The sequence below is a fragment of the Colius striatus genome, chromosome 1 (assembly GCF_028858725.1).
Source record: "Colius striatus isolate bColStr4 chromosome 1, bColStr4.1.hap1, whole genome shotgun sequence".
Taxonomy (NCBI): domain Eukaryota; kingdom Metazoa; phylum Chordata; class Aves; order Coliiformes; family Coliidae; genus Colius; species Colius striatus.
Genome location: NC_084759.1, coordinates 54,998,103 through 55,023,969, shown reverse-complemented (window position 1 = coordinate 55,023,969; position 25,867 = coordinate 54,998,103). Strand labels below are relative to the sequence as shown.

General features: G+C 40.2%; 1 protein-coding gene across 1 annotated transcript in view; it reads right to left on the bottom strand.

Annotated features, from left to right (window-relative positions):
• Window positions 1-7,246, bottom strand: part of ITGBL1 (integrin subunit beta like 1) — a 139,312-nt gene extending 132,066 nt beyond the window's left edge. Inside the window, exons 1-2 of the mRNA XM_062020548.1 lie at window positions 7,149-7,246; window positions 5,476-5,687 (exon numbers count right to left, since the gene is read on the bottom strand). Coding sequence (XP_061876532.1) covers window positions 5,476-5,687; window positions 7,149-7,246 — 310 coding nt within the window. The remainder of the gene's footprint in view (window positions 1-5,475; window positions 5,688-7,148) is intronic.
• Window positions 7,247-25,867: the final 18,621 nt, after the last annotated feature.

Here is a 25,867-nt window from a genome sequence, read left to right as displayed (position 1 = left end):
CACAGAACAATTTACCAGTCAGTCTGTCTGACAAGAGCTATCATAAAAAAATTTACTGAAACCTATCAACTGATGAAGCAAGTAACATCATTAATGCATTCTTCTGTAACATTAAGTACACCATCCATTTTCTATCATCCATATCTTTTCCATATTAATGATAATGAAACACAAACATTTATAAAAGGACTCTGTGAATACCATTTTGTTATAAATGGCATGCTTTCAAGTAAATAAAAGAAGACTTCAGTTCATTACCCATCCATGAAGAGCATAAAAATTCAAACCTACCTCAGAATGCTTATTTACATTGGAAAACTTGCACAAAGGTTTGCTTTTTCTCTGCAACACGTAAGCTTGTCACCCCCGTCTAAGGAAGGCCAAAAGGTGAAGGAGATGCTTTGCTATTGGTGATGGCCTGAGGGGCTCTATTCTAGCTCTGTCAAGTGATGCAAAAAGCCTCTCTTTCTGCATGTCTAGTGTACTCCATTTTAAACTAGCACATATTTTCTATGAGTAATATCTGCAGATAAGGGTGTTCAAAATGAGGACTAGGCATTTAGCTACAAATAGTTTACTAGATACTTTTAAAATGCTTCCTTTCCAGTAATCTCCCTCACAGTGCCTCTCTCTTGAGCTTCCTTCTCGTGCCTCACTCACCACTGCTACGAACATAAAGGATGCATTTGGAACTACATTAATTGTAGATGTATCAAAGGCTACTTGAGTTTACCTAGATCACTTATCAACAGAATAAAGCTGAGAATAACACGGGCTTTAGCTTGTGCTTTCTAAGTCTGCCAGGATCTTGAGCACTTGGCAAGGCAAAGAGTCCACAACGCGGTCTATGCAATCACAATTTCACTTCTGCTAGGATCTGGAGGACTTATTTTGAGATGAATACGTACACTATTATCACACTTACAAACCCTTACTTCAGGAGGAAATGTCACTTAAACCAAGTTCTGAAATCCAGACTAAAGCAAACCAGATCAGAGAAGAACTGCAACCTCCATTTTCATCCATACCTTCCTGCTCTATTTTTAACTTGGTCTTTTTAGGAGGCTGTGTCTCCAATGGCCCCATGTGCCACAGCTCAGTCGGCACAAACATAGCCTCTGAGAGAGAAGGGGTTTACACCTGTTCTCAAAACCCAGGGCTTTGAATTTCACTTTGGATCAAATGGCAATCAATGCTGGTCATGGACTGCCTTTTCTTCACACTTCTAGCAAGAAAGGCTGCTCAACAAAAAATCAGCATCTCAGACTTCCCTTCAGTATGAATACAAAGGTACAGTTGTTAGAGCACTTCCAACTCAACTAAGATAGCTCTGCCTAAAAACACTATTCAGTTTGTGTACAAAGTGCAGTCCTCAGCTCAAAATGTTCTCTAAATTCCTTTTTTCAATTTCCTAACTATCTCCAATATGGGCATATGTCACATAAACTCATATGGAAGCATTACTACATATTACATCAATACTTTAATTAAGGTTTATCTTTTATTTCTACATCCACTCCTTGTCAATTTAATTTTCCACTTGTGTTATCTGCATAGTTTAAAGCCTTACACGGTAAAAAATAATGGCACTGATATCTTTCTGCCCTTCACATAACTATGATAACACTTCTGGCTGTGAAAACCCATGACTAACACTGCCATTACATTGCTGAACTAGTCTTAAAATAGGTACAGTACTTGCAGCAGCTACAGCTTTGTAGAAAGAAAGAGAAAAACCTTTCACCGGCCTGAACAGTAGCAATGAAAGTTCTCCAATATCTGCTTATGGAAGTGGTAAATCATGCCATGATTCAATAGGTACAAAAGGTATTTCTGTTTGGAAGAAAATTTGCTTATGAAATCCTAATAACTATGAAAAAACAAAGACAATGAATATAGTTCTGATCAAAGAGGAACCTTCTTCATATGTCACTCCCTGTGCTGTCACCAAATTGGATGGGCCCCTTGATCTTATCAACAATGAGCAGTGCAATCATATTGTCTTGTGTCCAAGCTGGCAGTTTCTGTGGTCTGTTCATAAAGAACAGACCAGTTGGCCATACAAGTCTCTGCTTAGTTTACTTTTTCTATCTTCATTAATCACAAGCACATAAAAAAGATTAAAAAATAAACAGTAAAAGTAATTTTTCTCCATACCACAAAAACACATAAAAATAAGTACCAAGCAGCGATCTGATAGGAATTAGTGCCCTATTCCACTTTTCTCTGTACACAACACAGGCTCCACTTACTCTAAGAAAGCCTGAGGCAACATGAAACAGTCTGAAGTCAGAACTACTATTTGCAAATAAACAGGAAAAGAAATACCATCTACTCTGAATGAAGCATAGATATTCTGGGGTTTTAATTCAATGTTTGATGCTCATGTCCTTGAAGACCAGCACCAAATGACAAAATTAAGATGTCACCAACACTGCAAAAAGGAGTGCATTGGGACCCTACTCTTCTTTCCTCTACACCTTACAATATGGCAGGCAGATAAAAAGGCCACTGAGGAGGACAGGAAACTCTGTGAGCCAGACTATGGTACATTTTCCTCTTCTTTGCTTCTGTCTCCCTGAGAGATCACCTATTGCTTTATTATGTCAGTGGGATAAAAGGTGAAAAACTATCAGAATTCCATCTAAAGCACCTGGAAAAATCCCAGAAAGGAAATACAGCAGGGAAGCCTCAAGGGAGAATAAAAGTACAAACATTTGCATCTGTTTCATTACCCAAGGCATAATCTCTTTCCAATTGTTTATACAAGGTGATAAGAAAGAGCAAACCATAAACAGATGGACATCTCTATATTCAGGTCTTCCCTCTTCAGAATATGGATGTCCACTGACTGGTGTAAAAAGTGGATCTGACCTAGAAAGTGCTTTGAAGATAATGAGCTGCATATTGAGCAACTCAGTGTTTTGTTTAGCTTGAGACAGGAGAGGGAAGTTGAGGTATGTCTGAAATGACTGGCAGGGAAACAGCTATCTTTGGCACTCACAACTCAGAAAATTCTGCCTGTCCAGCTCTGCAGATGAACATCACTTGTGATTAGACATCGGTAACTTCAAAAAGGCATGACTTTGGCAGCTTGAAAAGTAGCTTGTTTGAAACAGCATTAATCTCAAACACCATGGATCTATAGAGGAATATTCAACTAGTGTCTAGAAGTCCTGCATACAGTACCAGACATCAGCTATTGTTGTACTCATCAGGAGAGACTCACAATGAAATAGGGCAGCAAACATCAAAACAAAAATAAGAAAAAGAAAAGCAAAGCAGGAAACTGGAATGGAACTACAGTGAAACATTTTGGCTATTCACCTAGAGAACATAATTTCATCAAGTCAAAATATGTGCTCAAAAATGCAAAGAAAAGGAAGAATGTCATACATGGGAAATCAGCTTTGTGGCATAATGTTAACATCTGAAGATGAAGTTCACTGAATAAGAGTGGTGGGGGAGAGTTATTCATACAATGTAAGGACCAGTCTTCTGCCAGTTATACTAGATCTAACCATCTTTTTCATGCTTCCCTCCTCCCATATACACACAAATTTAAGTACTTAAAAATGTGGGAGGAAAATGAAGAGGACAGTGAGCACAGCCTGAAAGGAGGACTTTCACCACCCAGACCCAGTCCCAAAGGAGTTACATATGGCCACTTTCCTGCAGTGCTGGGCAGCCCTGAACTCCAACAGTCAGCTGGATTTTCAGCATCATTGTCAAAAAAGCAAACCAAACAAGAAAAAACCCTAGGTTCTTCACAGCTGTTTCTCTCCCCAACATTTTGTTCTGAAATTTTTACTACTTTTTTTCCAGAAGAGTGAATTTAAATGATTTGACATCTCAGTGGTAAGGCGGCTTCAATACTCCAGCTGCAGAAGGTGACAATTACAAAAACCTGTTTTTAAAGAAACCATTTAATCACTTAACAGTCACATCTTTGAACTGCTGCATGAAGTGTTGGACAAATTATTGTGAGAAATCTCTTGGATTTGTTTATCCTGTCAGCATCCCTTTCTGCCAAAGCACTGACAAAATTTGCAGCCACTGCTCATGACATTAAAAGGAACATAGTTTGTTGCAGAATATTAACAGTGGAGGAGCTTTTACTTTCATTTCATACAGTTACCCCAGCAACAACAGTAAGTACACTGAAATCACATTACCAATACAAAAATTCACATTTGGGACAGCAAAACACTGACCAGTGGACCCCCGATATCTCTTATGCAACTGGACTTAATGCTGCTGACTAGAGAATCTACAAATCAGTTTCTGCACAAAATTCTAAAGGCGTAGGTGCCAAATACAAATACTTTTCTCATAACCCCATCCTTGGTATTTTCGTGTTATTATTGGACTACTTATTCTTAGCTACATTGTTGCTAATATAAGTTGCTTTTTTTTCCTACAAAATTTGCCAGATCCACTGCTGGAATGCATTTGCATTATCCTCTTACTATGAGAATTCCTGCAACATTCCCATTGACCTAATTGCAGATTTTGGCCTGAAAAGATGACACGTTTGTGTGAATCTGGTAAAGCTGTTGAAGCAGGGATGCTAGAAATGAAGTAGCCTTGTAGCCCCTTTCATCAAGCTCCAGGCTGAATCCCATTAGGAATGTGATGGCATTTCTTCTCCCTTTTCTAAAATCCCATTCTAAGCTGCTTAAGGAAAAAAAAAAATCAAAACCCCCAAAAAACAAGTAATCCAAAACCTAACTGAAACAGTCCAGAAACTTAAGTAAAGACAGCTGGAAAGATGAAAGAGTGATAATGTTTAGATGCAAACCAAGCAACGTGTTCCAACAACTGGCAGGGACTAAATTGTGTCCCAGAAATATATGTTATTTCATCTGTCATTAAAAAACACAATGTCAGTGGGGAAATCCCTGAAACCACAACACAATTACAATGTTTTAAGTCTCTATTTAGAAAGCATTATTATTACTTAGAGAAAAATAGAGTTTTCATATTTATATGCCCTCAGTGTGGTACCTGTTACAGCAATTATACTCATAGGAGGAGAGGAAAACAAAACCTACAGGACAAAATTGACTGTTCGGAGATAGTTTAAAGCCTTGGTAGATACCATATGTCATCATTAGGCAAGCAATACAAACGCAGCAATATCATATGAAAAATGCAAGCAATATTGTATCCTGTATTAGATTCACAACAGTTTGCAGAGCCTCCAACCTAAGTCAACTCCTGTCTTTACCATTGCTGCAGATGAAGCTCATTCTGGGCAAGGTCACATTTTGCAGAGGAGATGGTGCCTTTGACTCATATCCTTTAATCTGGTGAAATCCTTGGATGTGCTGACAATCTCTGAAGAGTCATGCTTCAAGGACACATATGTAACAATGTCTCTACCATAACAGTGTGCTGTGTTCACAACATATTTCTGGTTATAACATACAGTCTTAATTCTCTAAGCTTCTGTCAGCAGAGCAACTTCCTTACCTGCGCAAATCTTCCCATCGTAGACCTCGCACATCCAGCTGTGGCACTCACAGAGTGGCCCATAGTATTTGCCAGACTCAGTCACTTGGCAGATGCAGACTCCACACTCACATCTGCCTCTCTCACTGCACAGCTTCCCCCCTGGGACACGGCACCTGAGCTCCGACTCTGTCCTGGACAGCTGACATGAGAAAGGACTACCCAAACTGCTCCTGTGGAGGACAGCGAACAGAATGAGATGTGGTCAAAGCCAGAGGCTGCTGTTCGGAGTCAATCAGAGCTTGGGTCATGGGAAACCACCTGCCTGCCATGGCTTAGGCCGATCCCCACAACATTCTTTTTAACACCATCATTTTATTTACAGTTGGCAAGTATTCTATAACTCAAATCCCTCTGGAACAGGCTACCAAGAAAGGCTGTAGAGTCTCCTTCTATGGAGGTTTTCAAAGCCCATCTGGACATGTTCCTGTGCAACCTGATCAAGGTGAACTTGCTTTAACAGAGGGTTGGACTAGATGATCTCTAGAGGTTCTGTCCAGTCCCTACCATTCTGTAAATCTGTGATTCGATAATTGTCTTTCATAAGAAATCTCATTTCAACCTGTGAGAATACTGTATGTTACTTAAGTCGTTCAATGCATTAGGTCCGTATTTTCATTATGTCTATCTGCTATATATGCATATACATGATAGTTTCATTGTCTATCAGGAAACATTTTGATCAGAATTGTTCCAAAAGGTTTAAAAAAGATTTATAGATCCAAACTTCTAGGCATCATAACAGGAATGTATCATAACAAAGAGTAAAGCTATGGTTGATTCTGATAGAACAAATTTGACAAAGCAATCCCTCTGTTTGTCAAATATATAGGATACATGCTTTCATCAGAAAAGGTAACCAAAGTAACCACTGCTCCCCATGTAATGGTATAGTTTGTGGCAGTGGTTTCAGTCAGCTCATTACATGCTAGATCTGAAGATTTTCAGCTCTGCCATGAAGTTGAACCATGCAGTGAAGCACACAGAGATCAAGACTTTCAGGATATACACAGGGAAAACCACACATTGCCTCACTAGGAGTGGGATTACAGGAAAACAGAAAACGGGACTGGACAAGCCAAAAACAGGTGCTCATAACACTATGGAATACTGAGAATTCAGGTGACTAGTGCCTGCACTTCTCAGGGCACCAGATTTTGCAGGCTCTGGAGCAAAGGAACTAATGCCTCTAAGTGCAGGTGGGTTCTGGCCCTGGTAGAGGGGATGAGCAAAGGGCAGTGTGTGTCTTGCTGTGCCGCAGCACCTAAGAGCAGGAGCACGTAGTGGTTTGTGGTTAGGCATCTGCTCCACTCAGGCAGCAGAAATCAGAGTCTGGGTGTAAAGAATCATCATTATCCAACACCTCCCCCTTCACTGCTTTAAAGATCCACATCTCAGATATTTTCAGATTTCTCAGATGAAACACACCATTGCGACAACCCCCCCCCAGTGTACCCTACACCTATTTAGGTTCCCAGTGACTCAGAGCACTTCCCTCAGTGTCACTTTTAAGAAGGCAGAAGACCTTGCGAACTACTCCACCACTCCCTCTGCAACCCCAGCCTCCGCACCCCTGACACCTCATCAATCAGCCACAAGCTGGTCATGCCGGGAGGCTTCAGAGCCGCACTTACCGCAGGGCCGGAGGGCTGGCCGGTGGCGCAGGGTGGCCAGCTGGCAGCGAGGTGACCAGCAGTAGCACCACCAGCCCCAGCAGCCCCCACGTGTACATGGTGCAAGCTCTGCTGCTCCTGGAGCACCTGGAGCAGACAGAAGGACAGACAGACTGCCAGACAGATCCGACCCACCAGGCGTGCGGAGAGACGCGAGCTGGACAAGCCCTGCTCTAGGGCTGCTCCCCCCGTGCTGCAGCAGCTCTGATTAGCTGCCTGGGAGCAGGATTTGGGCAGCACTCTGGGAAGGAGGCCGGTGCCAAACCCTGAAGTTTACAGTCTAGGCAGGGAAGTAATTAGAAACAGTTGCGCAGCCAGATGGTTTATTTTGAAGTTTTAAAAGTGGCCCATTCACAGATGTGAACGAACCATCTCATTCTCAAAGTGCAGGCACGGTAAATATTTGAGGTATGTGCATCCCCCTGTCCTTTGACGGATGGCTGCTTGAGACAATCTGTGTAACACGGTGGGGAAAATGCTGAGGAGATAGGACCAGTGTTCCCCAGCTGCAGTATCCCCGCCTGGCTGCTGGAGCACCTCCCTCCTGCCTGCCTCCACAGGTCCCTCCCTCCCCTCCTTTCCCAAAGGTTATCTGCTCTTGGCATCTCACTGTGCTACATGGCCAACTGCCAACCTACAGCAGCCTGAGAGACTGCAAATTAAAAAATATTATTAGTTAGCCGCTTCCTAAAGCCTCGTTAAAACACACAGTACAATGCTTCATTAGAGCAGTGGGAGATTTTGGAAGTGCTTTTAAACTAAGTTAAAATGAGGGATAGTCTCTTTGTATTACTGAAATTTGGCAGGAATGGCCATGTGCATTTCTTTATGCTACAGAAAAGTTGCAACAATTTTTGATCCCTCTGGTTGTCTGGAAAATTGCTGATTGCCTGATACCTCCCTGGGATGGAAAGCTTGTAAAGAAACAAACTTCCACTACAAAAGATGGTAGGATATAGGTGTCCTAGTCCACACAGACACACTCACATGCATTTTTAAAGCAAGAAGCTGACAGAAGAAACTTTCACTTGTTCCAGAGCCTATGTTGGAGATTAATTCCCTTAGTAGCTTTCTCAAAATGAAAAATTCTTGGTTTATTTTTCTTATTAAATATACCACAGATTATGCTGTTCTAAAAAAATATTTTATGATTTGGTTAAAAAATCCTTTGACTCAGATGCTGCCTTTCCTAAAAGTGCAACTAGGTGTCTTACATTTTAGATACTGAAGTCAAGGGTCCAATTCCCAGTATTCCTGCAAATATAACTACTTCTGCTAGTGATATTCCTGAAAAAAGAAAAATGCATTTTGCTCTGCTGGTCTTACAGATGCCAAAAGAACCTTTAAAGTCCATTTTGGGGCATGTAAAATCCAGTTTTTAGACAAGTAGCCATGCAATTAAGTATATACTTTTACTGAACCATGAAAAAAAGAGACTGGACAGAATCTGTCCTAGCATATTCATAATATTCCCTGAAGATATAAAGGTTAAAATCAAACTTGATTCCAATTAATTATTAAAACGTAAGACTTTTGTCTTTATTTTAATAGGCTATCTTGAAGCAGCAAGGTGTAAAACTTTGGTCTCTACTTGTACTGTCCTCTATATCACACACAATTTTGCCCTGGAAGATGAGCAAGTAGAATTAGGATGTAAAAAAATCTAAAATCCCCATATATAGCTCTTGCATATTATATACAAACTTTTAACATTTTGCCATCCCTTCCACTATATTTCATATTGCAAATATGTTACAGAATTTTCTCATGCCATGCTGCCAGTAAAAATCCTGTATTAAGGGTGATCCATTGGATTTAGTCTTGTGAATGTTTATACTTGTGCTAACCTCATGCATTTGTCTTTGATGGATCTAGTGAAAAGGTAAGTAATATTTGAAGGCCTTTATTTCTGACAATCCTTGAAGTCCATGCTTAATGGACTATGCATTCTACCTGTGTGAGTTTTTCAAGTTTATTTGTAGTGCTACAATAAAATAAATAAATAATTTTAAATCCCAAATCCTTGCATTGAAAACGGGAGCACTTTTAAGAACAGTATGAGAGTCAGAAATTATATTGCCAGAAGCCTGGAGTTAGAGAAGAATAAATAAAACGCTTTGCATTTTATACAATAGTAACTCCCTTCTGGCACTAAATTTATCTTTAATCCACAAACTAAAATTTTGCCATCTGTTCATCTTCCTCCTTTTTCCCTGTGCAGACTGGTGCTGATAGGTACACACCAGACTCTCAAGCAGTCCACAAACTGTAACTTCAAATGTACAAGGAGAAGACATCCATCACGATATACTGACCTTATCACTCTCTTATTTTTTACTTATTTACATCTGTCAAGGTTTTAAATAATACACACCTTTTTCCTGTGGACCTTTTGAATTCAGAAAAGGTACTTACACAGTCCAAGGATGCAGTATTTAAAAAGTGCACCCAGAGCTTAAGTTTGCTAATTGCTTTCACGTGTATGTGCCTCTAATACAATATTTCTATATATATGCATATATGTTTGGGAGCTATGTGGCTCCCATACAGTCTGTAAATTCCATTTAAAAGGAGCCAGTCTCTTTCTAAATGAGAACCTGATACACTGCCTTGAGGACTGCTCACTTCCTTTCAGCCACACCTGTAAATAATCTTAAGGTGCTCCATTCTCTACTGGATAACATACATCTACTCAAAGTAGAGCACTCATAAAATGCTACTTTCCCTACATATTGGAGTTTCAGATTAAGACTTCAGACTTGTAGATGCTTGGTAGCCGTACACTTTACATGTGGTAGTGCCACTGCCTGTAGAGTAAAAGTACAGAAGAAAAAGTCAACACAGAACGCATAAGGAGGAAGAGAAGCTGGAATATACTGCTACTACTGAACAGTCTTTTGAAAAGTAGGCAATAGCTTTAAATAATACTTGCCAGACGAGAAATGTTTTCAAATAAAGATGTCGAAACAAGAAAATAAGTGCTGTTAAACACACCTACACTTGAACCTCAGTTTATCACTACTAGTGTTCTTATTAAAAGTCTGCAGGATTTGGTATGGTCTGAAATTGGGATAAGCCTTTCCCCTCCAATTTTATTTCTCAGGCAAGGAACCAGTAGTGCAATTTCCTATTGAAAATGCTGATGGCTACTTTGTGGTTTCATAGTCTTCTGAACTATGAAGAACTGTGATGTAATATTATGTATAAAGACCAAGTTGAAAGCCTTAGGGTAGACTAGGTAATTCACAGGCAGTGATATTTTTTTTAAAGCAAGTAATATCATAACTAAAAGTTTGCCAGAATTGATTTTTGTAGTAAAGATAATTAGAATAATATTAAACCATAACAAAAAAGGAAAAAATCTCAAACCAAACACATAATAAAATGCTTTTTTTACTGTAAGAGTGGACTGACACTGGAACAGACTGCAGAGAGAGGTTATGGAGTCTTCACCCTTGGAGATATTCAAAAGCCATCTGGGTAGGGTTCTGGGCAACCAGCTCTAGGCAACCCTGCTCTGAGCAGGAGGGTTGGACTAGATGATCTCCAGAGACCCCTTCCAACCTCAAATATTCCATAATTCTATAACTCTGATGACATGAGAAAGATTACATTTCATGTGGGGAGACAGATGGGCTCTGCCTACCCCTTTATGACAGCCTCTTAGTGGACAGCTTAATTTTGTTGTCACTTTAACAAAGCCATAGGGCAGCAAACCACATTCCATGCTATTTTTAATGAGTTTTTTTGTTCACAAAACAAAACAAAATTCATATCCATGAACAGCCCAAGCTTAAAAAAACCTCACAACTGGACACCATTACAATTTGTCAAATAATCCTTCTGGGTTTCCATGGAAGCCATTTTAGTCATGCCATGGGTTTATATCAGTGGAGGCATTGCAAAGGCATTTCCTTATACAACAATTTTCTAAAGTTAACTAGAAGCTGAAAATCTCACATATCAAATAAGTTATTATTTCTCCATAAAATATGGAGTGCAGAAAGTTTTCAGTGATTTTTCATCACTTCTGTCAAGGACATACAATCTCTAAATGAGATGGCTGTAAACACCTGCAACAAACCCCTTTAACACCCATGGACCAAAGTACTTGATGGAGTTAACTAAAATCTGCCTAAATGAAACAGTTCAGAAATTCATGCAAGCGTTGAGACTCATTGCTGTGCTAGCTGATGGCATCCTTGGAAGGGAGCAAGAGACAGACTACACCAGCACTGTGAGGATTAGAAAATCTTGTGTTCATTTTGCTGACATGACATGGAATCTGGGACAGCTGATGGTATCACACAGGGAATAGAAATAGCTTTTGGAGTTATAGGATCAAGGTTAGAACAAGATTAAAGCTGAGCTGGCCTGAATGTAGCTGGCCTGAATAGCAGTGAATATAAGCTACCCGAACAGTTCATAAGCCAACATTAATCAAGATGGTATTGTGTTATACTCTAGTGTAAAACCTCAGCTTACTCTTTTAGATCCCAGTTGAAACTTTAAATCGTAAGTAGGACTTTTGTTTGTTTAATGTTTACTAGTTAATTCCCCTAAACAGCAATAATATCCCACTTTTTAAGCATGAGCTTTCAAGACAGTTCAGAATGCTAGCAATAATAGTATGTTTTTAAAAACCATCCTACCCTGTTTTTAACTGTTTAGCACTTATTTCAGAAAGGGAGTCAAGGTCAGGTGTAATCCAAGCTAACAGTATTGTTGAAAAGGATAAGAAAGGAAATAAATGGGCATGTCACTTTCCAACATAAATTCTCATTCTGCATTCAAATTTTGCCTTACTGCTCAAACAGACAATGTTCCCTGCTGCTAGGAATCTTGCAAAATCTAAAATACTGGCAAATACAATAAAAAGAATGAATGTTTGTGATTTTTGTACTTTTTAACTCGTTACTTGAATGAGTTACAATGAAAGACCGTTCTCATCTTTTTGACGGAAGATATATTTCCAAAGATAGTATCTTAAAAAACAGATGCTGCTGATTTTTCAGAGATAAAATGGCAGTAACTCATGTTGAGTATCTGAGTTGAACATAAGCACACCAGATTGTCCAGGCAACAGCACCCATCTCATATGGTTTCAATGCTCTGTCTTGCACTGGGTCTAACCGCTTCTTATTAAAGTAAAAATGAAGGAGAAATAGAGATTTCTTTTAAAAAAAAGGTGGAGGGGAACACCATTGTTGCCCCTCTTACAAGTACTTGGTACTTTTCGAAAGCAACCCCAACAAATACATGGTTTGTTGTAGACTTAAGACTCTCCTGAAGGTTATAAATTTTAAAAGCCATACTCCATGTCTTTTATTCTGGATCATCAATGTTGACACCAGTCACAGGCACTCAAGAACAGCAATTTTGTAATCCACGACAGTCAAAATCACTCATGAACGTTAAATGTTTCAGTCATTAGTTTCATGCGGCACCGTGATTGTTTCTGTTATAGTTATAGGCCTCAGAATGAGACCACTGCTCACCCTGAGACACATAGAGCAGATGGATGGAAGAAAGCTGAACTATTGGGCTGGTTTGTACCACACAGAGCCCTGGCAAGACTCAGGTGCTGCTCAGTGTGTGCAGACTAGGACTTCAGACTATGAGAACTTTGTGGTGACTGCCGTTAAGATGACTAAGGACTCTGGACACCCTGGGGCTAGACAGCAACAACGCAGGAACTGAGCAATTTTTTTACTCATATCCTATGTCTAAAACATTAAATCTTCCTTTGGGTCTAAAGTTTAATTCTGAAATACTAAATGACATTTTAACCTTTTCAAAAAGCTCAAGCATCCTTTAAAAATGAATATTTCATGGATTCTTTTACTCATTATGGATTATTTGATATTTTATCAAGCAGCGCATTCTTTCTTAAGTGGTAAATCAAATTCAAACAATGGCATTTTCAATATGCTCAGCTCATTGGGATGGTTTAAAAATTTGTTTACATTAGCCTTCAACTCCTTAACAGACACTTCTGGAAAGTAAGAACAAGAGAGCTACAAATAAAACTCAAATAATTTTCCAAAACTTCCTTTTAAACAGAATTCTCCCTTTTGCCAGTTTCAGTGATATGCTGACATTTGAAGAGTGAATAAGGAAATACCTTTATCTGTTCAAGATGCACAGAGATGAGAGGTAAATCTTTACTCAGACATATATTTCTTTTTGACCTATATCACATTACCAGAAAGAAATATCTTAGTCTTTATGTGTGTGTTTATGGCTTGCACTTTAGGTCAATTGGAATTTTCTAAATCAGCATAAAACTAAATTTCATCCCTAAATACTAAACATCAGCATGGATTTCAAAAGACTGATAGACTCATTGCAAAATTATATCAGCAATTTCATAAATATCTCGCATGTGATATATACCACTCAAGTTCTATGTGACAGATGTGAAAGTAAACTTGTGGTGAAACAGCAAAGAAAGAAAAGGGTTTTTATTGTAAGTAGTAGACCTTCACTGTTTGCACAATTCTTCAACTGGAAGACACTACTATCTTTCTCCTGTACATGCTCTTGTACATGGAGGATAATGGCATCCTCGGGTACATCAATAAGAGTGCGTCCAGAAGGTCAGGGGAGATTCTCCTCTCCCTCAACTCTGCCCTGGTAAGGCCACATCTGGAGTACTGTGTCCAATTCTGGGCTCTCCAAGAGGAACAGAGACCTTCTAGATAAAGTCTAGCAGAATGTTACCAAATTGATTAGGGGACTGGAGCATCTTTCTTATGAGGAAAGGCTGTGACAGCTGGGGCTGTTAAGCCTGCAGAATACAAGACTGAGAGGGAGGGACCTTACAAATGCTTTTAAAAATCTGAAGCATGGATGTTGAGAGGATGGGGTGAGTCTTTTTTCTGTAGTGCCCAGTGACAGGTCAAAGGGCAACAAGCACAAGCTGGAACACAGGAAGTTCCTCTTGAACACGGTAATAAACTTCTTTACTGTGAGAGTGACAGAGCACTAGCACAGGCTGCCCAGGGAGGGTGTGGAATCTCCTTCTCTGGAGGTTTTCAAAACCTACCTGGATGCGTTCCTGTGTGACCTGATCTAGGTGAACCTGCTTTAGCAAGAGGTTAGACTACATCATCTCTAGAGGTGTCTTCCAACCCCCTAACATTCTGTGATAGGCAAGTACATCGAGGCATGAAGGGCTAAACCCTTCTTCCAGCATTAGTATCATCTGATGCAAACTGTCTTAATGGATAGGCTGTTCAAAGGAATCCAACCATCTGCTCAAAGTGTGAGTCTCCATTAGTAGCCTGAAGTTCATAGAGGCTTTTTATGGGCTGGTAGGGTAAAATTTAATGGTTACCAAACAGAATACCAGGTAAAAGTAGAAGTTCGAAATATGTAAGGAAATAGGTATTCTATAATACACACCACATGTAAGGAAATGAATCTCCTTTTAATTGACATTCATTAACCAGTATATAAATATTGCATCCAATTTTAAGCCCCTCTCCACTATAAGAAAGGTGCTAATATTCAAGTTCAGTGGCAGGCCACCAAGGTGATTGTGGCATGAGGAAAGGCTGAAGGAGCTGGGCTTGAACAGTGTTGGAAGTACTTAAGAGTAGTTTGTCAGGGTCTAATGAGGAAACTGCAAAGAGGATGGAGCTGGGCTCTTCCCAAGGGTGCATGGCAGGAGGAAGAGACATTGAGTACAAGGGAAGGGCCAACCACGTGTCAGCAAAAAATCCTTCACCATGAAGACAAACATTGGAACAGGTTACCTAGGAAGGCTGTGCAGTCTGTTTCTTGGGAGGTTTTCAAGACCAAATTGGATAAAGCCCCGAGCAAGCTGGTATGATCTCATAGCTGAGCCTGTTTTTGGTGGATCGGTCAGACCAGATGGCCTCCTGAGGTCCCTTCCAACCTGAATTGTACCATAATTTTTTCCTAGGCCAGGATGTCCATAGAAACTATTGCACAAAGTTGCATCTGCTGGCAAATGCTGATTTTTGCTTAGCTATAGCTGCAATGTTTCACTCTCTGCACTGTCTATTTTCATATATGAGATGCTATCCCAAACAGCATAATGCTACCTAGCAACTTATTCCAAATAATAAAACAGAACTGGAGAGAGAAAAGATAAAATAGGAAGAGTATTATTTGTAAACACATTTATTTTAAACTGATTTGTTCTCCTTTTTTTCTTCCCATCAGCTGGCTGATTGCTATCAGACACTAGTCCTGCAAACACGAAAATTAGGTGCTTAAATTTCTAATGCTGGTAATACACATATGTAAGTGCCGGCAGGACTGCATCCATAATCCCGAGGCCAGCTCCCTAACCGGCTTATTAGGTTTTTTTATTAAGCATCAAATAATCGAAATGAATCTAATACAATTTGTACCATATGTTTTCCTTCTGCGGTGTTTTGCTAAGGGTTTTGTTTTTCACTTATTTAATGCCGTCATACCATGAATTGCATTTTGCAGGATTACGTTTTCAATTTTGTTAATTTTAAGAAGCCCCAGAAGGCTATGGGCTCACATCATTTTGCATCAACTAGTGTAATTTACAAATTATAATTCACAGAAATTTAAGGTTTTTGCCCAAAGATAAAAATATGAGTTTGAACACGGCAACTTCTTTTCTGGAAACCATTTTCCATTTATTTATTTTTCTTATTTACGGTAACTCTTTACAACAGGTGATACTATTTCATGGTTTTTACTGTGGAGCTGAAGACTGAGACTTTATTTGGCTCTTTGGCAATTTGAAAATGAACCACACAGCCCAGCTGATGCTGTCAGAGACGTACCCTGCAGCAGCAAACACGTGCTAAAAAAGCCTTGAGATGCAGAGTTTCTTACCAAGAAAACTATCCTAGTACTTGAAGACCATAATGAAACAAACACACAAACAAACCAACCAAACCCATAACAAAACTCAAAATCAAACAAGAAAAGCCCAAACTAAAACCAGGGCTGCTGTCTGAACAGAGCCCTGCCTGCCGAGTCGGGGGTCAAGGCCCGGTGGGTTCTTTCCCATTTCGCTCGCCGCTTGCGCGTGTTGGGGTCAGGCTGCGCGTTTCAAAGCCTCTGTGGCAGTCTTTGGCGTGGCAGGATCCCTGGCCACCGTGTGCTCAACCCGACTCCCCAACCGTTAAGTCGCTTTTCTTCTCAACAGAGAGGTTGTAGCAACTCAGTGGTAGTGGGTTTTGAGGTTCTTTTTAATGAGGTTCTGTGCGGCAGGTACCGTTTCCCCTCAGTCGCTCCCTCCCCAGCGTTGGACGCAGGCCACCCCGCCCGCCTCCCCCGCCCCGTCCCCGCGGCCGCCCGCCGCCGTTGCCGAGAGACCGAAGGCGGCCGCCGCCGCCGGGCGGGCCCTGCCGCCCCGATCCGCCGCGGGGAGGACCGGCGTACGAGGCAGGCACACAACCGTAACATCTCACACACTCGGGGGGACGGGGCCGGCCCCTCCCGACCGCGCCATGAAGGGAGATGCTGGCGGTAGGTCGGAGGCGTCGGGCGCGGCACTTGGCTCGGAACACGGCGGGCCCGGGCTCCTCCCCTGTCCCCTTCCCCGGCCCCTCTATCGCCGGCAACGGCTGCGGCTCTCTCGGGGATGCCGGCGGGCTCCCACGGAGCGGACGGGCGCGGCAAGAGGCCTGGCTAGCGCCGCGGGGGGGAGGGGGCGGTGGCGTCTTCCACATCGCCCGCCCCAGCCGTCCTTTCCCTGTGGTGGGAGGGGGCGCGCCGGGCCGGCCTGGGGGCCTGCTGCTGCTGGGCCCCGCCGGGGGGGACCGGCCTGCCCCCGCTGCCCCGCGCCCACCCCCACCCCAAACCTCGCAGCCCTCAGAGGGGCCGAAAAGCGCCGCGCTCCGTGACTGAGGAAGAGAGGGGCCGGGAGCCCAAGAGGCCTCTTGCTTTATTATAGGCTGGCAGTGCACTAATTCCGTGGGGTTGCTGGGGATGGGCCGAAGCAGGACGGGGTGCGCTGTGGGAAGCAGCTTTCCAGAGGGGAAGTTTCACATGGTTGGCAGGGGTGAATGAGATGGTTGGTTGAGATGGTTGGTGACAGCGACTACCAAGGCCTGAAGTCCCATCTTTTTAACGTGCAGTTCCAGGGCTATCGACACAGTTCATTCAGTTGAGAGAGATGTACTTAACACTGGTTGTTGCCATCTCTTTATTTTATTTTAGCACTGCTAGTAATGCTAGAGATATGTTTCTAGGAAGGATGGAGGTTTCTGAAGGCCTTTTCTTGGAGATGTACCTTTTAAGTTAGCTCCAGTTTCGTTGGTTACCCAGTGATGCATTCTGAGTCACTCATAAGGGGAATATTCACAGTGAGAAAATACTAACAAAATGCTGTTGGAGTCTTTTTGTTTTTGTCTTAAGTATCGTCAATTTCCTATTTCATTTCATGGTCCCAGTTTCTCTTTTAATTTCCTTCCACAGCCACCACATCCCACCTGCCCTCCTAGTGACCAAGAGAGAAATAATACATGTTAACAATGAACTAGGTTTTGCTGCATAAATCACAAAGTTAAGAAACTTTAGTGGAAGAGGAAAAATTTTCTTTGAGTTGATCTCTCTGCCTACTGTAAGACTCTGGATGCTAGAAGACTCCAGCTCTTTCCAAGTTCATGTGTATAGCTTTGCAGACATTTAGGAACAGCCATATTTTTAGTTTAACTGTTTGAGCTTGGTACTTATTTTAAAATACAATTTTAAAGCTGTAACAATCAGCAAGTTATTTATGCCTTAGAAATGTAGACCCATGGTCTTTTTGTTCAGTGCATGTTTTATTTTAATATTAGGTTTGATCCATCACAGTTCATTCCCATTTAAGCTATACCTCCTGGAAAGACAACTTACTCTGTTTTGACCTATTTCCAGCTTCCGGGCATTGCTGGTACAATGAAGAGTATGTAGGCCTATGTGGCAGTCATCCAAACCCAGGTCTTGAGTCACAGAGGTTTCAAGTCTTAAACCTTCACTACAGGCGTAGTGTTGAGCTGTGTTGCAGACAGTTATAGGCTACTGGACCAAGGTCAGCAAGAGTTGTAGAGTCTTGTGTTTTCACAAATGTCTTCTTAAGGCATGAGTATCTCATGATGAGGTAAAACTGTTACTAATTTCTAGGAATTTTGATTTCTCCCTCATCTCCCTAGGTATTTGGAAATTCAGGCAGTGGTAAACAAGATTTTTGATATGTTTATAAGCAAAAAAAAGAGGTGTTGCATTCACAATTTGTTTTTAGTGTGTTACTAATAGAATACTTCCATGGTTGCAAAATGGCTTGGATGTCCTGTAGATTTTAAGCATGAAATCCTTTTCGAGGTAAAGGGTGAAGTCAACCTAATATGGACATTATGGGTTGAGTAATATTTTATTTATCTTTCAGTCTTTTTTCTGTTCTGACTTTGTTTACCTCCATAGCCTCTTTTATTTCATTTGAAGATGCTTGTATCAGTTAAATATTGGTCAATGTCTTGCTTTCAGAGATAGCAGTCCTAGACTATGGTTACAAATTGTCACGGTTCTATTAGGTAATTTTCATTCATTTTCTGTGATATGTTACATCTTTCATCTCTTTTTGTTTTTGCCACCATGAAGACCATCAATCAGTGGAACAAGATGCTCAAAAAAATTGTACAGTCTCCATCCTTGGGGATATTCAAGATGAGACTTGAGTAACCTGAGTAAATTGAAATAGCCTGGTCTGACAAAAGTTGACCCTGCTTGAGCAGGAGAATGGACTAGAGATCTCCTGAGGTCCTTCCAACCTGAGTTAGCTTATGATTTTATTATCTCAATTTTTCATTATTTGTTTTCCTCAAAATAAAGCTTTTGGGTTTGGCTTTTTCTTCCTGGGACATTACATTGAATCATTGTGTTTATGAAGATGGTAGTACAGTACCAAAGGTGGTAGTATGGTACCAAAGGTTATGGCTATGACTAGGAACTGCCCTGCAACAATGATAATGTGTATCACATGCCAATTTGTTTTCTTTTAAAGGAAAGATAACAGGATAAAAAGGAAGAGTCCTAATTCTGTTTTCAGAATTTCACATTTGCAGGTGATTCCTTAAGTGATGGAAAAGGAAGAATTTGGGAAGGGAGAATAATCTAGAGTACTCATTTAAAAAAAAATAATCATTTTAGCAAAAATGGTAAGAATTCTAGAAGAATATAACCACTGATTATTTTGATGTTTAATGTAACTAAATTCAAAAGTATTAAAAGATGTGTATGCAAGGTTCTAGGCACACTAACATGTAATTAGTGGTACAACGAAATCCCAGCAACATTAAAATAATCACTTAAGCAGGCATGCTGCCAGCCATCTGCCTACAGAGAGAGATCCTTTCCACCCCTGCATCATTCTGGGAGGGATGCCTTCATGTCTCCCATTAAAACCCTGAAAGATAGATCTGTAGTATTCATAGCAGATTAGTGAATGTGGGAAATTTTAGCAAGAGGGCAGATTTCCCCCTCAGTCTTCTCAAAGAATGACCCGGGGGCTGCCTGTCCTATTGGTTTCACAGAGGGCTGCAACACACTTTCTACCTAGAAATAAGTAGGCTGCAAAAGCAAATCTCAAAACATTACTCTCATATGTTTTTTCCAGCAGGACTCTTGCTAAGCACATTCTTGCACGTCTCTGTCAGCTATGTGTTCTTAAGTATATTCATTTGGACTACATTGTGGGAGGCTAACCCTAGGACAGCAAGTGGTGGGTAGGTGACCCACAAAGTACACTATTGAAGTAATGTAGCATCTAAACCATGCTGTATCTCAATGAAGGGAATATATTGCCATCAGTATATTCTCTGCATATAATTACTGCACATTTGGTGGCCATCATTACATTTCAGCATTTTATAAACCATTTGGAAAGAGTAGTGTCTGTTTAAATTGTAGGGTTTGGAAGGCTTTTCCTGTTGTCCAGTCACACCAATAGCCAACATGCTGGAGGGAGACTGAGAATGCTCACCTTCTTGTGCTCACCCCCTGTGTTTTAGTGTCCACTGAAAGACAATGCCAGTTACTTGTGGGTTTTTTTACTTTTAGTCAACCCAGTTTCTTAATTAAAAAAAAGTCAAAAAGCTAACCAACTCCATTTAAAATAAATACTGCGGTTCACTATTTGGATGTATCATGACGCTATATATATGCATGTGTAGTTTTGTTTTTTTAAATTGCGTCTCCTGGATGTTACAAAGCTTATAGTAAAATAAGCTCATGGTATGACATTATGTGATAGTAGTGGTAGGCCGTTTATCTGGTTCACATGAGATCTGCTTTTGCATGCCATGTGGTATTCGATTCTGCCTGCCAAATAGGTGTGAATTATTGTAGCTAGGTCTGAGAGGAAGAACTTTTATTTAAGAACTAAATATTGTGTGTGCTTTGTCCTTAGCCGATAATAAGACAAGACACTGGGGATGTGTTGGGAGCAAAGGCCTAAATTGCGAATCAGTCTGCTTTCAGACTAGATGTTCTCTTATTGTCAACCTTAAACAATTTTCAAACCTTCCTCAATCTGTGAACCCAGTCCAATTTTGGGGGACCTAGGGTCCTGTTAATAAGTACAAGATATCACCATCAGTTCTTTCTTACCTGTAATGATGTGAAAATGTGAGTGTAACTGATTTTTAGGATATTTCCTTCAATATACCTTCTTTCTGAAGAATCCTGTTCAATTTTAATAAATACTGAAGTTCAGTCAGGTATTAGCAGTATATTGCATTTGAAATAATGAAAATATCTGTTAGCATATTTTATCAGATTCAATAACAATACCAAATACAGAGAAAAAGTACTTAAGTAAGTTTTTCCTTGAAACTACTTTTGAGTTGGTAACATCCACAGTGGCACATGCCATGTGATTGTAGCCATTGGAATTCTGGCTTTATCCTTCTAAAATGAAATATATCTGTATTGTCACATATATAACTTGCTCACTTCAAATACTTTGCTGTACTGAAGTACCTACCACCAAAAATAGGGATGGCAGAACATGAGAATGGAGGGAGCAGGCAATAGAGAAGCAGAGAGTTTGAGAGAGAAAGGAGAAGGCTATAGAGATGAAAGAATGAGAACTTATATAATGATATAAAGCATACTACAGTTAATAGCAATTTTTTCGTTAAGGTTGCTTGTAATTGGTGCTTTTTTAAAAAAATGTGTAATATGGAAGTGGTGTTTTTTCATCATGCAGTGTGTATTGATGTTAACATCCTCTTCATGTCATCTATTTTTGCTTTCAAAAATAGTCAAAGATTCTAAGGTAATTATTCTCTTAGAAATGTGTGTGCTCCTTTGTGTGTCTCAGTTCTGGAAAAAGTTGTATGAGGAGTTGACTTTTTCAAAGGAGAATTGGTGTTAAGTGAGTGCTTCTAGGTCTACAGCCCTGGGAGGACTTTAAGGCAGTGCTCGCATGATATCAGGTGACAGTCAAAAGTCAGTGAGAGAGAAGTATGTTGAAAGCCAGACATTCCTGATTTCAAGGATTTATCTGACTTTTAAACTCTTTCCATAAGGCATAAGTAGGAATACCTGCTTTATTTTCTTATTTATTTTTCTGTTCAATCATTTTTCATCTGCCTTCTTTGTCCAAAGGAGCATTGAGAGCATTTTAATTATGGCATTTGTGTTAAGAGATTTGTTGAACAGATTATGCTGTAGACAGTGAGCTTGCTTTATAAACAAGATTTTAATTTCTCAGCTTTTGATGTTTTACAGGATAAGTTACTTTTTCAAACTTGTCCTTTGAGTTTTGTAAGAAGTGCAGACTTCCATCAGCAGAAGTGTCTTGTGCTTAGTGCAGATATCACAAATGGATTAGCCCTTCTTCAGACTTTTTTTTTCCCCAAGTGCAGAGTGGATTTTAAGCTCACCAGCTATTTTTGTAGCATACTTCTGTTTCAGCAGAAGCTGCAAGTTTAGTGGTTGGTGGTATATTAGACAGTGTTGTGATTGCTGAACATACCTGTGAGTTCAGGTAGAGAGAGCAAGAGAAAGACTGACCAAATGGATCCAAAGGGACTTGGTGTGTGAGTAGTTTTCTGTTTAGTTTTTGTCCTTTAATGTGTTTTGCTTCTAAAAATAGAGATTTAAAAGCAAAGAGACCGCGTTCCTCCCTGAGAAGGTTGACACCTGGGCTGTTGATTTTCATTGCTACTGTAAAGAAACTCCAAACAAAGAAATATGAAGTGGATGTAGCCCCAAAACTCCATGATATTTTCCTGGCTCAAAACCTTGTCTTTACCCTGCATCTAATGTTTCTTAAGAACCCTGGAGAGAGAAGTATATCCTAGAGAATGTATTAAGGCTTTCATGTTAGTAGCAGGTTGTGATCAAAGAAAAGACCTAATATTGTGTGTCAGAATCCAGGCGGGAACTGCAGGAGTGGGTTTATAGTTGGGGTTAGGGAGGACTACAGCCTTCCCATTAGCACAGTGTGATGTGGTGCTCACTGTGTCATGTGCTGGAAGGAGATCCTGCACAGCTCCCTTCTTCCTCTTCATCTTTCAGCTCTTGCCTCTTGCAGAAACAGATGCAAAAATAATTGTAGTCCAGGAGTTAAAATTTGGTACACATATGGCTGAGCCCTGAGGCTGCACTGGGCATTGTGTTCCTCTACAGTAAAAGACACATGTAAAAGCCTGTGCATTCCCTGGAAAAATAAAAGTAGTGAGAATATCTACTAAAAATGGCACAAAAGCTTGAGAACAACAATGCGATGCTTTCAGTAATCTTGCTGAAAACCATTTCCAGAAGATTTTTGGCTTGTCTTTATTCTTTATTTATTATTATGTAGGCATTTCTGCTCATTTCTTAGAGAAGTAAACAAGCTGATTCCTATATTCCATAAATGTTTCCTCCTTTCCATAGAATTTATGTATATGGTGATTTGTTTATTCAAGACTACCTCTTAAAAATACAAATTCTGATCTCTTCAGTCACAACATTTAAGGATGTGAACCATATCCATTATGGACATCTAAAATTCATTATATTTTCTGCACTGAGATCAGTTTAAAAAAACAAGCCACTGGATAAAAGGGTAGATGGAAATTTCATTAGAAATCTTCCTACTCATCAGATGTATAGGTAAGCAATACTGAGAAAAACATAAAAACAGCAGAAAATCTCTAATAGCCAGCTGATAGTTATCTATTTTCTTCCTCAAATGGACACAAATTGTTATTTAGAGTGTCATTTAAAAAAAAAAATCAGTAGTGACTTGTCAGTGTTTAGTGTCCTGAGCACTTCTCATAATTATTGATTGTAATTATTTCATTGATTTTTTATTTATTAGTACCTATTTTCTTAAGAGTTTACTAGGAGAACTGTCATAGCCGTTACCAGAAGTGGTGAACATAAAATTATTATTTTGTTAATTCACTGTTTGGCTTCTGAATAACTGTTTCCAAAGGAACATGTTTGCAATAAGCATTTTAGAAAATGTCTTTTTTTTCCTGAAGGCTTGAGAAACGAGCTCCCGAGACATTGCAATAAACTCCTTATCATTGTGCTAAATGTAGCCATTTTAAGGCTTCATGACCTCAAAAAGTACACCAACATCTCCGAGGCTTCAAGCGTTTCTAGTTATGCTTTGGTCTAAGTAGAGAAAATAGGTCAATACACTACACTTATAAATAAATAGGAGAAAGCAGGAAAAATTGCTAAGGAGGAGGAAGTAGTAAATTCAGTTACAAGAGAGTGTGAAGGTTAATAGAACATACAACTCATATAGATATTATTTCAGTCTTCTTGTATCAGAGAAAGGCTCTTACTTTGTAACATTCATTTTACAATATTTACATATTTTTTGTGACAGCTTACCAGTTTCACTTTGTGTTGGGTTTGTGTGGAGCTGTTTCTGGTACTGCAGAAAGGGCTGTAGTGGTGGTCTCTATAAGAAGTTGCTCGAAACTTTCCGCAGCTGTAAGTCAGACCCACCTCTGAGGCTCAGCCAATTGGGCACCTCTACCATCCCTTTTTATGAAGAAGAAGCCAAAAGAGGAGGGTTGTTCTTTCTGAGAGGTGATGGAAGGAGTTGAATGAGAGAGGAGTGATCATGTGGACCCCAAGGTTGGTGAGGGAAGAGAGGAGGAGGTGTGTTGGAGCAGAGACCTCCCTGCATCCCGTGATTACATGGCAGCTGTCTCCCTGACACCCACGGAGGGTAACTCTGGAGCTGAGATTTGCTGGCAGCTTGTGGAGGACCCCAGGGCAAAGGGGATGGCTGTGCCCAGATGGACTGGGACTCTGTGGGGAGGCAGCATTGGAGCAGAATGTGCCTGGAGTTGTGCTGCTGTGGAGGAGACTGCGCTGGAGGAGATTGTGAGGAGCTGAGGCCAAGAACATGGGTGCTTTCATCATTGTGATACTTGGGACTGTAATTACCAGAGCCTATTGAGGCAGGACAAAGGGGCAACAATTTTAAACTGAAAGAGGGAAGATTTAGGTTGGACATAAGGAGGAAATTCTTTAGGGTGAGAATGGTAAGTTAGGGGAACAGGCTGCCTTGAGAAGTGGATGTCACATCCCTGGAAGTATTCAAGGTCATGCTGGACGGGGCTTTGACCAACTTCATCTAGTGAAAGATGTCCCTGTTTATGGCAGAGGGGTTGGATGACATGATCTTTAAAGGCTCCTTCCAACTCAAATAATTCTATGATTCTATTTTATACAAGTTTCTGCAAACTGTACAAAAGTAGTGCCACCTACAAAACATGCTAGATCCCAAAATTGTGCTTTCTCATTCCCCCCTTACTTTCCTGAAGAAAAAAAACAACCCCTAAGGGATTGTATTTTATGAGCAACAGAACTGTACTTCATGGGCAGACTGTTAATTCTTGGGAGAGTGTGTCTTCTTTATCTCTTTGCAATTATTTGGACTCTGGGATCCATGAACTGTGTTTAGGGGAAAGTCAATAATAAGATATAACCCACCTTTTTGTGCTTGTGGTCTGCTAGTTTTGGCTGAGATTGCTGAGTATACTGAAGTGCACCCACGCAGGAATGTCCAGACTTGGCCTGGCCTTGTGGAAACTGCATATTTTCTTCAGTGCTTCCGTGTGTGCCAACACAAGCTCCAGAGACAGCCAGCTGTCTAACTGTTGAATAGATAATTGTGAAGAGAAAGAAAAGTATTAGAAAAAAATACATGTTAATAGTAGTATAAAGCGAAAAGACTCTTCTGATTTCAGTAAAGAACACGAACATCTGTTGACTGCTTAACACTGTTTGCCTTCAGAATGTTGGGCTTTATCTTAGCCTAGTGCAATAAATGGAAATGTCACCATTACATTAAATGGCTCCAAGTCAAATCCATCCAATGATTACTCTTGATTTAAGTTCACAGCAATAGCATTATTTGCATCTTAGTACAAATTTTCTGACAGCATTGATAAGTTTCTGGTAATTGTTTGTGTTGCATACCTTTACCTATGTTTTTGTAAACAAATAAGAGTCATGTCAGTGATTTGTACAAAGGTTTTTAATAAAATGAAGATCCTGTTAATCAGTAAGTACAAAGCAGTTTACATGAAAACAAAATGCTTTGAGTTATTTGTAAAACCATTAAAAATGCATTCTAAAATAGTTTTTTGTGAATTAATGTCTTATCTTTTTTTCTCCTTAAGGAGCTTTCATGATTGTAGATAACAAAAGTTAACTTCAGG